General features: G+C 40.9%; 1 protein-coding gene across 1 annotated transcript; it reads right to left on the bottom strand.

The window, feature by feature from the left end:
* Window positions 1-316: 316 nt before the first annotated feature.
* On the bottom strand, window positions 317-18,487 carry LOC127633850 (synaptopodin 2-like protein). The gene is made up of 4 exons (XM_052113197.1): window positions 18,218-18,487; window positions 14,647-14,798; window positions 13,473-14,194; window positions 317-4,747 (listed from the first exon to the last, which is right to left on the bottom strand). The coding sequence occupies exons 1-4, from the start codon at window positions 18,317-18,319 to the stop codon at window positions 2,124-2,126; spliced, it is 3,600 nt and encodes a 1,199-aa protein (XP_051969157.1). The 5' UTR covers window positions 18,320-18,487; the 3' UTR covers window positions 317-2,123.
* Window positions 18,488-18,862: the final 375 nt, after the last annotated feature.

Raw genomic sequence — 18,862 nt, 5'->3', positions numbered from 1 at the left:
TTCTTCCCATGAACACTAAATGTACACTAAATGTGTCTCGTAAGAGCTGCCTTTTGATTCAGTCGTTGTTTACAGCAGTGTGTGTGAGCTACTTGATTCTCTGTGATCGTGCAACAGTGCCACTCGGGTGGGGGTCGTTTATCATATTGAGTAAGAATAAATACAATATTACTGATGTGGAATGTATTTACCGGAACAACCATGGCCGTTATATTTATAGTGGCAAATCAATATACTTATGAGATATGAAATACTCCACAAGAGAGAAAGAAGAAAACGAATGATAGAAACAAAAACAAACACCCACAACTGACATTTTTACATTTATTTTCATTGCTCTATATTAATGTTTTAGAAGGTACAAATTAGTTTTCATCTTCCCACACCCAAATCCAAGAATCCAGAAACCCATTGTACTTTTCTCACATTCAACCATCTACATCTAAAGTAGACGTACTCCCACTATTAACCTCAAATATCCCAAAGCATTATTACTACAGTTAGTGTCATTAACTAAAATAAGTTAATAACATGGTTTTTATAATATGTAAAGCAAACATAAAACACCTTTACTAAAGAATTAATGCTTTAAAAACTCTTAGTGGCATAGCATTCATTTTGACAGTCCTAATTGTACACACTTTAGAAAATGAACATTTAGTCTACTTAATGTTACATAACTCTACTTAATGGCCCATAATGTCAAAAAGGCACTGACTTTCTTTTCCCTCTATTTTTGCTATAAAATTGATCTCTTGCTTTATATGCCACGTTTCAAAATGCTGCTCCCATTACCTTAGTTTTAGTAAGGTATATTTTTACTTTCGATCAACCATCTTATCCTTAGAAGAGAAATGGTACCCACCATTGCATGTTGTTCATATAGTGCATTGATTAGAGTATATTTTCAGTTCAACTAAGAAATTTCAAAAATGTTGTTAAACAGTTCACAGAAGTGATTGAAGTGGATGCCATGCTTGTCTGGCAGAAGCATCATTCACAATGAGAGCAAGTGCCAGGAAAAGTGATCAGATGTCACATTCACATAATATGAAATAAAGATAAAGCAGTGCTTTCTGTTTTTCATCTAGTGTTTTTTTCTTCTTCTTCTTCTTCAGCTGTCATGTGAAAAAGCCCCAGCACAATTCCCCATGGTGGATTTCACATGCTTGTATAAATGCTCAGTCAAACTCAGCCTTGGCATAAGCAGCATTATGTGGATGAAATGAGCACATGCATCAAGCATCCATTCTAATCCTTGTCAAACAAGAAACAAATGCTATTCAACCACAAGGTGGATAGTTTAAGATGCTACGGCAAGGCAGGGGTGAGACAGAGATAGCAATTTCAGAGCATGAGTAGACCAACAGGTGGTTTGTACCATCTCTCCAAATGAGGATTCTTCTTTTTCATTTCAAGCTGCGGTCACGTTCTTTGTACAACTCTTCCATCTCTTTGTTATTGAGACTCTGAAACTTCAGGAATTACATTTCTATAGAACATTCTATAACACTTGTACACAAGAAATCAAAGATTTTTCCTTCCAATATCTTGTAACAATTGGATTCTGTCATACATTTCTCACCCCTCATCACTCCTTCCTTGTGGCCCCAATTAAAATTAAAATAATACCACAGTTGATCAATAACTATTATCTTCATTGTGCCACCATGTGAAAACACCAGAACTGATCATTATCAGACATGCAATTATGTTGTATAGCTCTTCTCAATAATTGCTGTACAATTATTCTGTTTTCTGTTGGTTCAAAATACATGTTCATCTTGTGTAAATCAAATGAGATGCAAACTGAAACAGAACAGTGAACCAAACCTGTGCACACAGTGGTACAAACAGTTAATGACTTGCTCAATATTTTGAATAATACATTTCTAAAATGTACAAATGGAGATATCTACAATACTGTTGCATATTCTTTTTCGTAAAAATTGTGTAATTGGATGAGCAAGAAAAACGTGTTAAAATTGTTAACATGCAAAATATATGAAATCTATCACTGAATTCTATATCATTACTGTAGTTGAATGGTTCATTTACCAGAACAAAGCTCAAGCACTTGAGTGCCCTTGCCTTTGGGTGGTAGTAAATGTCACAGTAGATTCTCAGTGAAGGATGGAACCAGGCCTCCACACATTGGGTTGAAGCCCCATGCTCGATGTACTAAAGCGGGGTCTGGGTACCCGCAGGTTTTGGCTGCTCCTAGACACTGAGGATTGCATACCAGAAGACAGGGGACTCAGCTCAGGGGCACTCTTAAACTGCTTGACTCCCTGGAATGGAGTATAGGCATGCACAGGAGTGGATTGTGGGATGGGCACAGGGGCAGTTGATATTTTGGGGAGTGCAGGCAGGGCTGCTGTCGGGGCAGGTGGTGGTGGGGAGAATGGCACAGCGGGTCGTGGAGCAACAGGAGGCGGGGAAGTGACATCACTACGCCACATCGGCTCACCAAGAGTGGTGGCGGATCGAGGGGCAAGTACAGTAGGGGTCAAGGTTGTAGGTGCAGACATAGGAGTAGGTGTAGAGAAACGTTTTATTTGGTACACACGGCTTGCTTTAACAGGGACCTGCTTTGGCATGTTTAGGGAATTGCCGGTCATGCTGACACCATTCTGCTGCTGTTGATAAGTGGCATTAGACTGAGGGACTCCACCACCATAGGTGAACAAGGAGGAGCTGAGCTGGTATGGCTGCCTGCTCACAAAGTCAAGAGCTTTTATGCCCTGTTTGTGTTGGCCAGGCACTGTTTTAACCCCAACTTTTGAGGCATCATTGGCCTTGATGCCACGCTGGGCCACTGGGGGGCATGATGGTGACAGCAGTGGATTATAATTAATGGGTGGTGGGGCTCGGATGTTGGGAGAGAGTTTCCAGTTAGCTGGGAGGGAGGGTGTGGGTGAAGGATCACGAGGTTGTGCAGGAGACTTGGGCTGTTTATCCACCACATACCGGTCCATGCGGCTCTGTCTGCGTGCAAACAACTCTGCACCTTTACCTCGCATCAGAGAAATCTCAGGGGCTGGAGGAGCTGGTTTGGGAGCCACTGGTGGTGCCATCTTGTATCCCTGTGCCTGCATGAAGTTACAAGCCTCAGCACCTAAGTTGAGGAAATCTTCCTCAGGGCCAGACTCAAACCCTGCCTCAACACCCAAGCGAGACTTGTCATCCAGGTTCTGCACTAAAGACAGAAGTTCAGGGTTGAAAGATGGTGGCTTCTTCTCCTCTGGGGTACTGAACATTGGTTTCTTGGTGCCACGACGACAAGCCTCCTGCAGGATGCCAGTACGAGCAGAAGGTACTGAGACCTGCTGCTCTTGAGAAGAGATCCCATCAGTGGATTTGGAGAGGGGGTACTTCTGGGCAATGGGTACATCTGGAATTTCTGTGGTAGAGGTTGCCACAGAGATGTATGGGTTGAAAGAGACTTTGTTGGGTGGGGAAGATTGCTTATTTGGTGTTACAGGAGCATAGGCATGGACAAAGGCTGGAATAGCAGTTGGGACAGGAGGCGTGGCACTGGTTGGTGCAGGGGCATTTGAAAAGGGGGGAGAGAAGGGCTGTGTTGGTACATGAACTGGTGGATGTGACTGGTATTGAGCAGAACCCATGTGGTAAGGAGGACTAAGGGGAATTGCTTGTGTTTGAGATTGAGAATAAGGCTGGGCCATACCAGAAGTTGAATTCAAGGATGATAGATGAGAAGATATTGGTGAAAAAGGGGCAGAGGGTTTGGAATAGGCTGGAGAAAAAAGTGGGGTATTTGAAGGGGGAGGAGAAAATGGACCTGAAGTTAAGGAGGATGGAGAGAGCAAAGAGGATGGACCATTAAAGGTGGCTGGTCTGGCAGGGATATACAGTGATGTTGTAGAGATTACTTTCTTCACCTTTGAGCCAGCAGGAGAGAAGGCAGCTGGGATTGTTGCCGCAGACACAGACAAGGACTGGGATCCAGGCTTCTTTGTGGTGTTGGGCCTGAAAACAACTGGAGCAGTTGCTGCTCTGTGGCTCACACAGCCAGGGGCAAATGGTCTGGCAGTTCTGTTGTGCACTGAGTTGGCAGCCGATGAGTCTGCTTGCTCTGATAATGCTCCTGCCATGGATGGTATGGACGTCTGTCCTGGAGAGGACAACAAAACACTTGTGCTGCTCACCACCATCGGCTCCCTGTTCACAATACTGGTACCATGAGAAGTTAGGGGTGTCATCAAAGTGACTGGGGTATATGTCAGGGCTGAGTCTCCTTGTTGCTGTGGCATGGAGAAGGAGGTGGAATTAAGGGGTTTCGATGAATGTTCTTCTGATCTTTTCCTCTGTTGTTCAAAAAGCTGGGCTCCTTTACCTGTGGACGCGTTCAGGCCTGGGCTGGGCTCCACATCTCTGTCAGGTACAATATATGCTGAAGTTCTCTTGTCTAGAACGTCCAAGTAACCACAATCCCAGGTAGAGTCTGGAGCAGCAGAAAACCCGTCATCATCTAGTTCAGACTCGCTGCCTGGAAACAAGCCTTCGTCCTCTGTTTCTCCCTCTGTGTTACTGTAGCTTTCTCCGTCTACGCTGCCGAAACAGGTGAGAGTGTACTTTTTGGCACGCTGCCGTCGCTTCTTGAACATAAGCACACCTTTGGAGTGAGGGTCAGGAGCGTCAGTCAAGAGTGAGGCAATGGTTCGGCACTTGGATCGAGCCTCCTTCACCTGCTTATCCTGTAAACTCTCCCCTCTGTGAAGCTCTATGGAGAGATAAAGAGTGTGTATACTAATCAGTAAAAATGCTTTAAGTTTCTTACTGTAATAAAAAGTATTGTATTTTTTCCACACACTAATGAGTCAGCACTTCAGTGGTCAGACACACGCTTAATGATGATACACTCTTATTATACAGTGTTATGTTTAATATACTGCTTCTGAATAAAGTCTAATGGCTCACACTCTTGAAGTCATGATAGGATATTGCAGTAGCTTTGTTTCTGGCACCAGGTAACCGTGTTTTCTTTTCCATTACGTGATTAGGCATGAGGAATAACATATTGTAAATCAAAGGTAATGAAAACTTAGCATCTTGTAACATGGCATTACAGTCCTGTTAGCAGGGGTTCTCAAGTATATAAATTGACACTTATGACTTTTATGTAACTTTACCTTTGTTGATGATGGGCAAAAACACAGAAGCCACATACTGTACAACTTAATAGGTTGGCAACATAACAAGTCAAGTTGGCACTGTAATAAATGGAAGGCACTAAAAGTTTTAGTTGAGTCAGAATAGCTCTGATATAGGACACTATAATGCAGTGGGTTAGATGCAGAAATGTCTGGCACAGAAATCTCTTTGGTAAATCACTGATCTCATCCTACTCTACAAATAGACCATCACATTCTAATAGCTTGAGCAAATAACCTCTGGAGTACTCTAAACATGAACACAGGTTAGAGTTAAATGATATTAAACCCACAAACACACACACATTTTAAGATGCAAGTCTTTTTGTTGAGATATTCTCTGTCTAACAAAGAGGGCTTATAACATTGTCAAATAAAAAACATTCAGTTATATCAAATTGTGCAGCATAAAACCTATTGTCAGTGGCCATACTACAAAAATACGTTGACCATAACATATAGGCTAAAATAAAACTTCTAGGCTTAAGTGTAACAAAGTTATGCCAAAAGAAACAACAACAAAAAACTCTTAACATTTTTTTAACAGAAACCCAAAACAGTCCAAGTTGATTTCAGTAAAGCCAAAACACTGTGAATAATACCTCTGTGCAGTCCATCACCTTACAGTATATAAACTTTCTCATTAGTGATAATTGTATCCACTATGTTTTCCATAAGGATAATTTACCCAGAAAACAGACTTAAAGCTCCCTGTCTGTTTATGGCAATCCAAATCAAAGTTTATTTAAAGCAATCCAAAAGTCTTTACCTGCGTAGATGTGTCCTTCATGTTCAACCTCTGAAGGCAATGTGAGGCTCCTCATGTTGTTCAATGAAAAAACTGTGTTACCTAGTCAGCCTTACTGGCAGAACACATACTAACACACCACTGGTTTTGAGCCAGCAATTCTTAGGTGTTCTGCCCACATTGGTGCAAAATCAACCAGTCCGTAGGCTGGGGTCAGGCCTTTTAAAGACCTTTTGTCTAAACATAAGATCTTGTCACAGGCCCAAAGAAACCCCATTATGTCATTCTGGCTATTTCAGTCAGTGACCTGTGTTAGAAGACATCCCCCAACTGTTTCTCTCTTTCTTTGGTGGGGGCTTAGGCTGACCCATCATGTAGGGTCACAGTGAACAAACTACTCACCGCTCATCGCTAATGTCATCACACATGCTGACACCTCAAACTACACCAAACGCAATACCAAAATACACCTAACTGAAATAACAACCGTCCCACAAACTCTGTGGTCTGAGATTCAAGTATCTTAAAACAGGTCTTTAAAGTCAAATAACAAAAGGTCCAACTTTTCATCACCACAGTACAATTTGTGTATTGCACAATATCTGTGGAGATATCAGCAACATCTGTTGGCTTTGCTGTCACTTCACTTATAGTACACAATTTTGAAGGGATACTTTATCCAAAATTCATAATTTGAGATTGAGTAAAAAGTCATAATTTACTCACCCTCACTTTGTTGCAAACCCATTTGACTTCTTCTCTTGTGTTTCAAATAAGAAAATCATGTGGGTTTGGAACAACATGAGCAAGAGTAAATTGTGACAGAATTTATTTTTTTAGGTGAACTAACCTTAACTACAGTTCTACACCTTGTATTGAAATAAGTCCTCCCCAAAAAGCTATTTAATCTTAGTTCACTATCTATTCTGAGATAGGATCGATGTTATTTAATATCTTGCGGTTTGCTGCTGAATGGCAGGCGCATCTACAGTATAGTATTTGTATCAATGCACTTTATTTCCGGCCTCCCACTGTACTGCCAGAATAACATATGTGCACGCTTCTCCTCTTCTTACCAAGGCTGTCAGAATGTCTTGGTTTATTTCACCACAAACAGAGACAGGGAAGAGCAGCTGGCATAACACCTTCCTTTACTGTAACTAATGCCTTTAGCCCAAGTGAGACAGACAAAAACACAAAAGAACCCCCAAACAATCGAGTTGAATTCTATATATAAATTCTAACAAAATTTTAATGGGGTTACAATATTAAACACCAAAACAATCAACATTTACATGATGTAACAGATGCAACAGGATGTTCTCCTACATCAGTATTATTCAAAGAGACTTTCAGACTAGCTGTAGACAGGATGACACTGGTTGAACCCCAGCCCAAAGGTTTTTAGAGATGGGAATTGGCACCCCATAAGATAAAGAGAAGATATATTATTTGACTTGAAACATAAAAATGGGGTGGGGGTGGGGGGAGGGTGTGCGACTTTTATTTCACTGCACACATCCAGTCATGCTTTATGTTTTCATGACTGCTTACAGAAAATAGAGCATATTAGGATCTATACAGTGTTGGACAAGCTTCTAAAAATGTTGCTAGCTAACCTACCAACTACAGGGGAAAAAATATATTAAATTTAGCTAAACCAAAACTTAAAAGCTTAAAAGCTAACCTATTTGGCAAACACAACTGCCTGCTTTATAGGGATAGTTCACACAATAATAAAAATTCTCTCATTATTTAATCACCTTCAAACCATCCCATATGTGTATGATTTTCTTTCTTAATAAACTTTTACATATATTTTTGTTTTCTAATAAACAAGTGTAAGATCAAATTGTTACTATTTAATATAAAAAATAAAAAAAATCCCCCTAAATGTAACTTAAAGGAAAAGTTCATCCAAAAATGAAAATTCTCTCATCATTTTCTCACCCTAATGCCGTCCCAAAATTTTTGAAATATATCGCAGCTCTATAGGTCCATACAATGCAGGTCAATGCATTGAAACGATATGAAAGGTGTGGGTGAGAAACTGATCAATATTTTGAAGATATCAATATCTTTTTTTTATATAAATCTCCACTTTCATTTTCACATTCTTCTTCTAGTGTTTTTGGCCATTCGCATTCTTCATGTAGAATGTCACCTACTGGGCAGGGAGGAAAATTTATAGTAAAAAAAGGACTCAGATACTGATCTGTTTCTCATCCACTGTGTCACAGTCCTGTCACTCGGTCAGTCTGGGTTTTTGTCTAATGGGACCATGGTATTATCGTCCCATGTTTGTCTTGTGTTTTGGGTCAGTCTTGTTTCATGTCTGGAACATGGTGTCTGGATTCTTACCATTCTGTCTGGTTCAGTTTTGGTGTCAAGATCCGGACACTCCTTGTCTTGTCCTGTATTGGTGGCATGCACTCATGTCAATAATCTATGTCTGTCTCTTGCGACCACAGACATGCGTTGCGCTCGCTTTGCACTGCGCGCCCAGGTTGCGAGCTGTCCTCATGTTGTGCTGAGGTTTGGTCACTTCGGTCTGAGGTGTCAGGTGTTTGTGTGGCCGAACTCTCGCACAGGTGTCCTGTCTTGTTTTTGTCGCCTGTTGCATACTCAGGCTTTGTTTAGTCTGAGAATGCGTGGCATCGCTTTGTTTGCTATTGCTACACATTCTTCCGTTTTGTTTGTCTGGCATTTGTTGCATGATCTCATGTGGTTTTTTTTTTGTTTTTTTGTCTCTCTATGTTTGTGATTGTTTTGACGGTTAATATGTATGGTGTTGTTGTGTTTATGTTTTTCTACAAATACAGTGGAGGAATTCCCTACCAGACCCACTACGGGTACTAATTACTCTGTACTGGAATAGGTGCTCCACAGGGTTGGCCTTCATGGATTAATCCCCCTGTGTGTATTTTCCGCAGTACGGTCCCCCTACCGGCAGACCCGCGTCACACTTGGGCAGTCCCCTCTACCCCCCAGTTGCTGTATATATAGTAACTCCTCCCTCGCAGCAGGTAGGATCTACCACCGCGCCACTTCCACATGTAGCCTGAAAACCCATGTGATGTATTCGTCACATTTAACCTCCCCCCAGCCTGGGCAGGATGTGGTCTCCGTGGGGTCTTTTCCCCCTGAAAGAATAGGAGTTGGATAAGAATGCCTTCCCCGATGCATGTTATAGCGTTAAATTGCCCTTTTTTTGTGGAGGGGCGGGGGGGGGGTTGGCAAGGGAACCTAAAAAATGTATGATGTTTTTATGGGGCGTTGAGGAAGGGTACGTGCAATCTGATGCAGCCTGCTGCTTTGGCAACGCAACTGCCTGCCTGCACCTGCATCAGCAGTTCACTTACACGGTTCAGCGCATGGCGTGATTGAATAGGGACCCCTAGTGTCGCTTCATTAGACACAACGTCGAGTGAGCGACAGACGGGGTACGTCTAGGTTACTGTTGTTACCTCCATTCCCTGATGGAGTTTATGAGACGTTGTGTCCCCCTGGCCACGATGCTGAACCGTGCCACTGTAACGGCCGAACCTTATTCTTGGCTGCTCAGTGCAAAACCTGACTAAACAGATGCACGATTCCTTCCTTTTATACTCGTATGTCCGGGGGAGGGACAAGCAAATTCTGTCAGCCAATTTCCCATTGGCGTTTTCTCAAGTTCAGAGGTAACCGAGGCCTTCAAGAAGGACCCCTAGTGTCACTTCATTCGTCACAACTTCTGGTTACAACAGTAACCTAGACGATTTTCTTATAAAATATGATTTACTTGAGATGAAAATAATAAAAATAAAAAGTGTATCTTTATGTACCCTGCAATGGTCGATTAGTATACAATACAGCACAAGTAGAGCAGTTTCGTGGAGATATGCATATATCTTGTATTTAAAATAAGCACCTAACTTTTTTATAAACATTTGTATTATGGATGAATTTAAACATTAAAGCTTATACAGACACCTGTCTAGTGGCAGTTGTTAAACTACTAAATTTTGTTAGACAATGATATCCATGTCAATTTTCCATAGTGAATACACAAAATAATATCATATGTGTAACAAGTTGTAAATAGAATCTAAAATAATATGCAACTCATGTGCGTAATGAAAACATCCAGTACGTCACGGAAAATCGACTGCTTAGTGGATTAAATACACGTCACTGAGCTACAGTCCGCAGCGAGAAGAACATGGAAAATGTACATGGCAATGTCCACTTGGCATTAGAAGAAACAGATGTTGAATGAATTATATGCATTTAAGACACACACACACACATTTTTGAAACCAACAACATAAAAGTTTTGTTAAGTTAATCAGTCTCTACTTTTATCTATCAGTGCAAAATAGACTCCACTATGAAGAAGGCTCAGCAGAGGTTGCACTTCCTTCACCAGCTAAAGTTCAACCTGCCACTGAAGCTGCTGACACAATTCTACTCAGCCGTCATTGAGTCTGTCCTGAGTACATATATAACAGTTTTTACCCTCAGGCCATTTACCACATGAACAATTAAACTGACTTCAGGAATCCCATAGGGCAATAATGTATACATATGTCATGTACATATGCAAATTCACTCATATTTAATTCAATAACTGTACATACCCCTGCATTGCACATATGTATATTACCACTTGTACATGTACATTCTATGCTATATGTCCTAAAAAGAACATTTGTATGTCTACTTACACTCTTACCTTGTTTTATATTCTGTATCTCACTGTAATGTTCTGTGTGCACATGCTTGTTTCTTCTATCACTAAAAAAATTGTGTATGTGAGCACCCTTGGCAATAAAGCTCATTCTGATTCTGATTCTGATATCTATACCTGACATGAGCCACTTTTTTAGGAATCTTGAAGTAAAAGATTATAGTAGAAGCTTATATAGTAGATAACCATATATTGAGTTTTCTTTCAAATAAAAGCCCTTAATGCTTTGTGTTTAAATATCAAATACACAGACAGACCATTTTCTGTATAACAACGTGCAGTTATACGTGTGGCCCTCGCATTATCAGAATCATATTATTAGCACAGTAGAATGACTGAACGTTTCGTTTAAATACAGAGAATGAAATGACACTGACACTGGACAGCAACTGGACATGCCTTTCTCAGTATGCAAGAGAGGGCAGCATAATAAGCCTGAGTCAGACGACAAATATAGATTTTAACTTCTGTCCAGCCCCCTAACCTGACCTGTTAAGCCTTCCGCAGGGCGACACGTAGGAACCCCAGTCACCAACATTTGTACAGTATGAGCTCACTGACACAATTTAAGTAAGTGTTAAAGGGGAGCTATTATGCAAAATTCTATTTTACATTAGTATATAAATGTGAGTCAGCAGTGTGCGTACACAACCACCCTACAATGTTAAAAGTCCACCCACTCCTCTTTCTTATATTTCTATTAATCAAAAACATTGTGTCAAAATGAATGGTTGTCATTTCTCCTCTAAAGTGACATCAAGTTAGAGCAGGCCTCGCCCATGACTGGTGATCTACTCACAGTCTGCCATTTTTTTCTGCGCTGGAGCAGATGAGTGAGAAGAATAATGTCTCAGCTTCTTAAGTATCATAAGTGTTCTGTTGTTGGCTGTAAAACTGAACATATGAGTCTTCATGTACTCCCGGCATCAGAGCCATCAGAGCGAACCAACTGGCTGGTGGTTTTACGGACATTTTCAACCTGTCCCTCTCCCTGTCTGTATTGAATTGCTTCAAAACGTCCACCATTGTGCGTGTACAAAAGCAATCAAAAATCACTTGCTTAAATGACTGACATCCTGTTGCTCTCACCCCCATCATCAGCAAATGCTTTGAGAGGCTAATCAGAGATCACATCTGCTCTGTGCTGCCCACCTCGCTGGACCCATTGCAGTTTGCCTAACGCAACAACCGCTCCACTGATGATGCCATTGCATCTACAATACACACTGCTGCCCCCACCTGGATAAAAGGAACACATATGTGAGAACGCTGTTTGTAGACTACAGCTCAGCACTCAACATAGTGCCCTCCAAACTTGATGAGAAACTCCGGGCTCTGGGATTAAACAGCTCGCTGTGCAGCTGGATTCTGGACTTCCTGTCAGGCAGACGTCAGGGAGTTAGAATGGGCAGCAACATCTCCTTATCACTGACCCTCAACACTTGAGCCCCGCAGGGCTGTGTTCTCAGCCCACTCCTGTATTCCCTGTACATGCATGACTGTGTGGCAACACATCATTAAGATGGCTGACGATATGACGGTGGTAGGTCTGATCACTGACAATGATGAAACAGCCTACAGAGAGGAGGTGCGCACTCTGATACGCTGGTGTCAGGAACACAACCTCTCCCTCAACGTCAGTAAGACCAAAGAGCTTGTAGTGGACTTCAGGAGGAAAGACAGAGTACACAGCCCCATCACCATTAATGGAGCACCGGTGGAGAGAGTCAGCAGCTTTAAGTTCCTCGGTGTCCACATCACTGAGGAACTCACATGGTCCATCCACACTGAGGCCATGTGAAGAAGGCTCACTAGCGCCTCTTCTTCCTGAGACGGCTGAGGAAGTTTGGAATGAACCACCACATCCTCACAAGTTTCTACACCAGCACTGTAGAGAGCATCCTGACTGGCTGCATCACCACCTGGTACAGCAATAGCACCGCCCACAACCGCAAAGCTCTGCAAAGTGTGGTGCGAACTGCCAGACACATCATCAGAGGTGAGCTTCCCTCCCTCCAGGACATATATATCAGGCGATGTGTGAAAAAAGCTTGGAGGATCATCAGAGACTCCAGCCACCCGAGTCATGGGCTGCTCTCACTGCTACCATCAGGCAGGCGGTATCGCAGCATCTGGACCTGCACCAGCCGACTACATGACAGCTTCTTCCCCCAAGCAATCAAACGTTTGAACACTTGATCTCTCACGATCAATATACATCAGCACTGCACTTTAGTAATCTTATATATCACACTGGACTGTCATAATTATATTCTCCACAATACAACTACAGTATATATATTGAAATACTATTTATTTTGTATATTTATTGTATGTGTACAATAGGAGTGGTGGTGGCGTAGTGGGCTAAAGCACATAACTGTTAATCAGAAGGTCACTGGTTCAAATCCCACAGCCACCACCATTGTGTCCTTGAGCAAGGCACTTAACTCCAGGTTGCTCCAGGGGACTGTCCCGGTAATAAATGCACTGTAATTCGCTTTAGATAAAAGTGTCTGCCAAATGCATAAATGTGTATTCTATATTGTGTGTATTGTTTACTGTACAATTGTATATTATTATTATGTTGTGTAATTATGTGTACATTTGATATGGAAATTGTGTTGTGTAAATATGTTGTTTATTGTAATTGGTATATGTCTCATCACTGTCATGACTGCTATGTTGCTCGGAACTGCACACAAGACTTTCACCTACTGTTGCACTTGTGTACATGGTCGTGTGACAATAAAGTGATTTGATTTGATTTGATTGAAACATACAAATGTGCTGTTTGAAAAAGAGGATTGATACTCACTAGCTTGTTTGGCCTTGTCCATGTATGTCAAACTGAGTTCTTCATCAACTGGGTTGTCCACCGGACCCACCATGGGTATCATCTGTCTGTGAGATGCCAGCATGAGAGCCTCTTTTGCCCGTTCTGGAGAAACAAGAGGAGGTGGGACAGTGGGTGGCTCCTGGAAGCCACTGTCCACTTCAGCAGCTCCTGACGGACTTTGGTCAGAATTTTCGGAGGAATTTTCTGCTTGGTGCAACCACTCAGCATGCGTGGGCTTATAGACCACCTCTCTGCGGGCCACCCCGGACATTGCGTGCTGTTGTGGAGACCCTATTCCATCCAGGTCAGATACAGCATAGATCTGTTTTGGGGGGTACATGCATACTTCCTGGGCGCTCTCATAGCCACTCATTTCTGAAGTCTCCTCCTCATGGAGCGAGACTTGGCTTGGGCACTTGGCAGGTGAACTACTTGGGCTTCGTCGTCTCTGTCTTCGCTGCCTCTCTTGTGCTGCCACATCAGCATCACTGTCTGTCTCGCCATAGTATGCCTCACTGTCTGGAGGGGACGTAAGGCACTCTAGGCCACCAGTGGGGGACATGAGCGATGCTCTGTTGACACCAGGTGGTTTAGAGGTAAATGGAGGGGACAGAGCTCTCAACGCAGCCCGGTACTCCTTATCGATACGAGGCGAGGGGGCTCGACCCAGAACCACCACTGACTGATAGGCAGCAGGGGCCCTGAATGGAAAGCATAATAATTAGTAGTAATAGTAGGTATGTTAAAATCACACGACAATTTTATTTCCGGTATTGACATTTAGGCTTTGCCAGTATTCATTAATTACATCACAGCAGTGAATCATGATTTTTTTATATGCTAATTGGCTGCAGATGGAATTAAGGGGAGGGACATTCTCATTCTACATTGCATTTGATTGGACAAAAAAATCTCTGTATTGCAAGATGGGTCATTAATATTTTTGGTTTATTTTCCTGGAAGAGAAGTATACACATTTTTTATCCATATCTACTAAAAGTAATTTTTATCAGATTTAAATTGTATACTAGCACAAAGATTGCTTTGAAACTAATAGACATTGACAAAAAGCCCCATATAATAATAATTAACATGATAATTCCCATTTTAATTTCATTGTATTTAATTTCATAGTATGCCTACTCAGTTCTACCTTTTGATTCGCAGGTGGAGTGTTCCTCTGCCACTATCGATGAGGTTCATAGCCTCAGCATGAGACAGTGTTCCACAGGAGACATCATTGATTGAAACCAGCTCATCAGTCTCTCTGAGCCCTGCCCTGCATGCCTTACTGCGTTTTCGCACCTAAAACAGCAGGGGGAGGCAGAGTAAGCAAAAGTGGACACAAACCATCTTTTGGTAGATTTAATGATTAAATAATTAAGAAGACCAATTAATAATTATTAACCATAAAAACAAAACATATATTTTTTTACTTCTATCCATTCTATTAATGCTAGTTTATTGTTTTATTGTTATATCACTCCATTTATGAATGTCAAGTTAGTTTTATACAGTTTCTGTATCCAATGTTCATTTGATTTATTTCATCACTGCGATCAAATTCCCCCACAGAATCACATAATAAATCAAATCAATGAAAACGGACAACCTCTGTGCCACTGGGTCATACTGCATCTGTTACCAATAAACCAGAGTGGCATCTGTTTGTCTGAGTGGCTTGCTGATGGTCTCAAAACACAGTCGAGGACTTTGCATGCCAAGAGTAATAGAATCATTCAAAAATCTATGTTGACTACCTCTCACAGATAATGTACAAAAACAATCATGGATTACAGCAAAGCTATAGGTAGAGTCCCCTCGCAGTGGGACAAATTAATTCAAAGGTTGTGCTCTTGAGGTCGCCATTCAGTGGGTTTTGAATTTGCAATAACTTAATGACAAATTGACAGTGATGGAGGTGGCCTACATGGATTTTTTTCTAATTTTCAGATGCCAACTTCTAGAGAGCCTAACTGAGGTCATCTATCAAATATGAGAGCGCTGTTCTTACACTCACTTCACCAACACATACCAGGCTAAATGTCTGGCCACATTCCCAGCTTTGTCTCTTGCATCCAGAACAACATGTTAAAAGATGTAAAAGACAACTGCTTTGATAAATAACAAGGTTCAATAAGCTTTGATTTTCAAAATTGGCCATTGGGTATTTTTTGCCACCCAAAACTGGGCTAATTGGATTAACACCTCAAAATATTTTTGTCTTAAATCTTTAAAAAATAATTATAATAACTACATGCTATTTATCAGCACATTGTGAAAAAAAGTTTAATTCACAATGCTAAAGAGCTCAGTACAAACTACATTCACCATGTTCATTTGCTTTCCTTTAATACTAGAGAAAAAAAAATTTAATAAATAAAAGTCCTATCAAACAGAATATATTAAAATATCAAGTAAAAAAGATACAAACATTCAAATATGTTTTCAAATGAGAAGAAAACAGTTGAAGGTTATATTGTTTTTAAACTTCCACCAATCTGAATTGCAGATCAAATGGTCTGAGAATGCAAACAGGGGGAACAGCATGTGCAGCTGGTGCCTGGGCAGCTGTTGCCTGTTGGCAGACCTGAACCAGGGCATGCCATGAATTCTCCAAGTGTTCTCCACATAGCCTAAATAATGTGTTCAACCATTGTAAAGAGTCCATTGTCACTCAGTGTCAATCGCTTCTTAAAACTCAATGAGTGCATGTTTTTGAGAAGTGGACCTTCTTACAATACTGTAGGCCTACTTATGAACAGTGGGGTCCAAATGACCAAACTGAAAATCAGGTATTCAAAATATAATTGAACTCTGGAAATATAGCTGAATAATAAAGAAATTAAAACAAAGAAAAGTTATGGTGTAATATCTTAAATAACTATTTAAGATTTTGTACTATTTCTAGATCATTAACAAAATGAGCTCATTTGTGACACTATGTTATTTAAAGTTCAGATTTCCTTGCTTCCATAGAAGCTCACAAGATGCTCTTTGGAACATTCTCAAAGCTGGAATAACATGCTGGAACTTTTCACTCAAACTGTAATGCTGATAATATAATTTGTAATGAAAGATGAGTGTAAAATTGAAGCATTTTCACTAGTTCTCTTTTGGACCCCACTGTATATCATATTAGATAGATAAGGATTGAAAGTATCTGTACGGCAAATGGCATTTACATTACAAACATTAAACTGAATTATGAGAACACCCTGTATGTCTTCAGGCATTTCAAAACATTGCCAGAACATTTAGAGAGTTAAATGTTGCTAACTTTGCAAGTGTCACTGAGGCCATTCAGCATGCCAGTATTAAAAGAAGCAACCAGAGTTCCATCATGATCAGAATAGCTCAATTAAAAGTAGCGATGGCAATGGAAAAAGGCCACACCACAAATGGAAACAGATGAAACTCTGTAGAGGTGACCTTGGATGTAATGACAGAAGAAGGGGCACTCCCAATAGTGCTAAAAAAAACATATACTCTGAATGTACAGAAACCAGGTCTATCTTTCCCCTTTGGACAGGGAAAGTATACAGAGCATCTGCTGTGGTTCATACATCCAAAATAGCCTTTAGATCAGTGAAATTGTTTTGCAAAGTTGTCGCTGAACAAATGTGGCACACGGAGATTGCGGCTGTAATTCTACGCAGTCCTAAAATAACATCATAATTTAGGCAGAACTCTGTGAGAATGCTTCCTTGAAAGATCAGGATTCCATAGAAAGCCATAAGACTTGAGAGGTGCACTGTGAAAAGCCAAGCAGGTTTAACTATGTAGCAGGCATGCTTGCAACACAGAGTCAAATGTATCTTGAACAGACATTCAACATCAGATAAAAGTGGTCTGGGGCCAATAGTCTAAAAGATGGTGTGACAGTATGTTTTATCTTATATGTTTAGCCTTATTATTAAATGAAATACATGCAAGTGTTGTATCAATCAGGTTTGCATTTCTTTTTTTATCAATTTTTATATAAATATGTAATTAATAAATACAGTATATTTAATATAAAAAAGGGCCCCAAATTGACAATTGTTGTTCAAAGAAAGCATATCACATTTATTAAACACACATATCCACACAAATGACAGAATGGGCTACGCAGCCAACCTGAGTATTTAACAGGAAATGTCCTTAATAACACTTGCACTCAAGTAGGCTTATCAGTTGTTCCACACATCAGCAAAGTTAAATTAGGGCTCACACATAGGCCAGGACAACATTAAACTTAATAGACATTGACTAAATTAATTGTAAAAATATATGTTTTTAAATATGTTTGTGCTTGTGTTCAGTCATTTTCATATACTGTTACAGGAGGTGGGCTTCAAGACTGAAAAATACTTTTGTACTTTTCTGAGCAATACTGGAAGGTGGTATTGTGGCACTTCTAATGTTACAGTACATCTACAATAGGATGAATCACCAGTATTGTATTATTCCTCATATGTAAATAAATGTAATTTTAAAATGCTAATACCAACACAAGTGCTCGGATTGTAAAGTTTTACATCTTACAATGCTAACACACAAAATGCTGTAGGAATATTTTTAAGTATGATGTGCTTGAGACCAGTGGGGTATGGCACTACATAGCAGCCTTTCAAGTCTTCTTTCAAGGCAAGTTTATCTTAATAGCTCAACAAAACTGTCATTAATTTGAAACACATGATTCAGTTTTACCAGATAGCCTCTCCAATCCCATGCCCCCTTACCTTTGCCACTTGGAGGGGTGTCTGGTGCTCGGCTCCTCCCTGTAATCGGAAACCCCATGGTGCACCTCCTGAAAGGGTCACCACTACTTCCTCTGCCACCATTTTTCATAAAGTACCTCTATGTCTCAATTAATATTTCTTGGTAAAGATGTTTCTTGTCTCTTTCAGTAGTCTTGTCCCATCCATGGACCTTCAGTCCCCCTCAGTGCCCCTGACAGCTTGAAGAGCTTCTGCCAACCCAGAGAGGTGAGGCAGTTACCCACCCCATGGGTAAAATCATGTGAAGCATGGGGTGAGCAAAAGGGGGTGGGCGGAAGTGAGAATAGCCTCTCAGCCTCTCTCTCTCTCTCTCTCTCTCTCTCTCTCTCTTTTGGAATGCTGGGTCGGCGGGTAGAGTGGTCTAGATCCAGGCCCTCTTTTCTTTATCCTGCTGGCCTTGTCAATCCACAGCCACATCCAAAGGATGCTGATAGACCCTCTAAAAATACCCCAAGCAGTCCCACTGAGCTTTATCTGTGAATGCTCTCAAAATCTGAGAGGAGCAGTAAGAGTTATTTTGGGTGTCAGATGCTAAAAGACTGTGTTGCAAATTAAATTTCAACTCCTTTCTAGGCATATATATATATATATATATATATATATATA

The sequence above is a fragment of the Xyrauchen texanus genome, chromosome 40, assembly GCF_025860055.1.
Source record: "Xyrauchen texanus isolate HMW12.3.18 chromosome 40, RBS_HiC_50CHRs, whole genome shotgun sequence".
Lineage (NCBI taxonomy): Eukaryota > Metazoa > Chordata > Actinopteri > Cypriniformes > Catostomidae > Xyrauchen > Xyrauchen texanus.
This window is presented reverse-complemented; position numbering and strand designations above follow the sequence as displayed.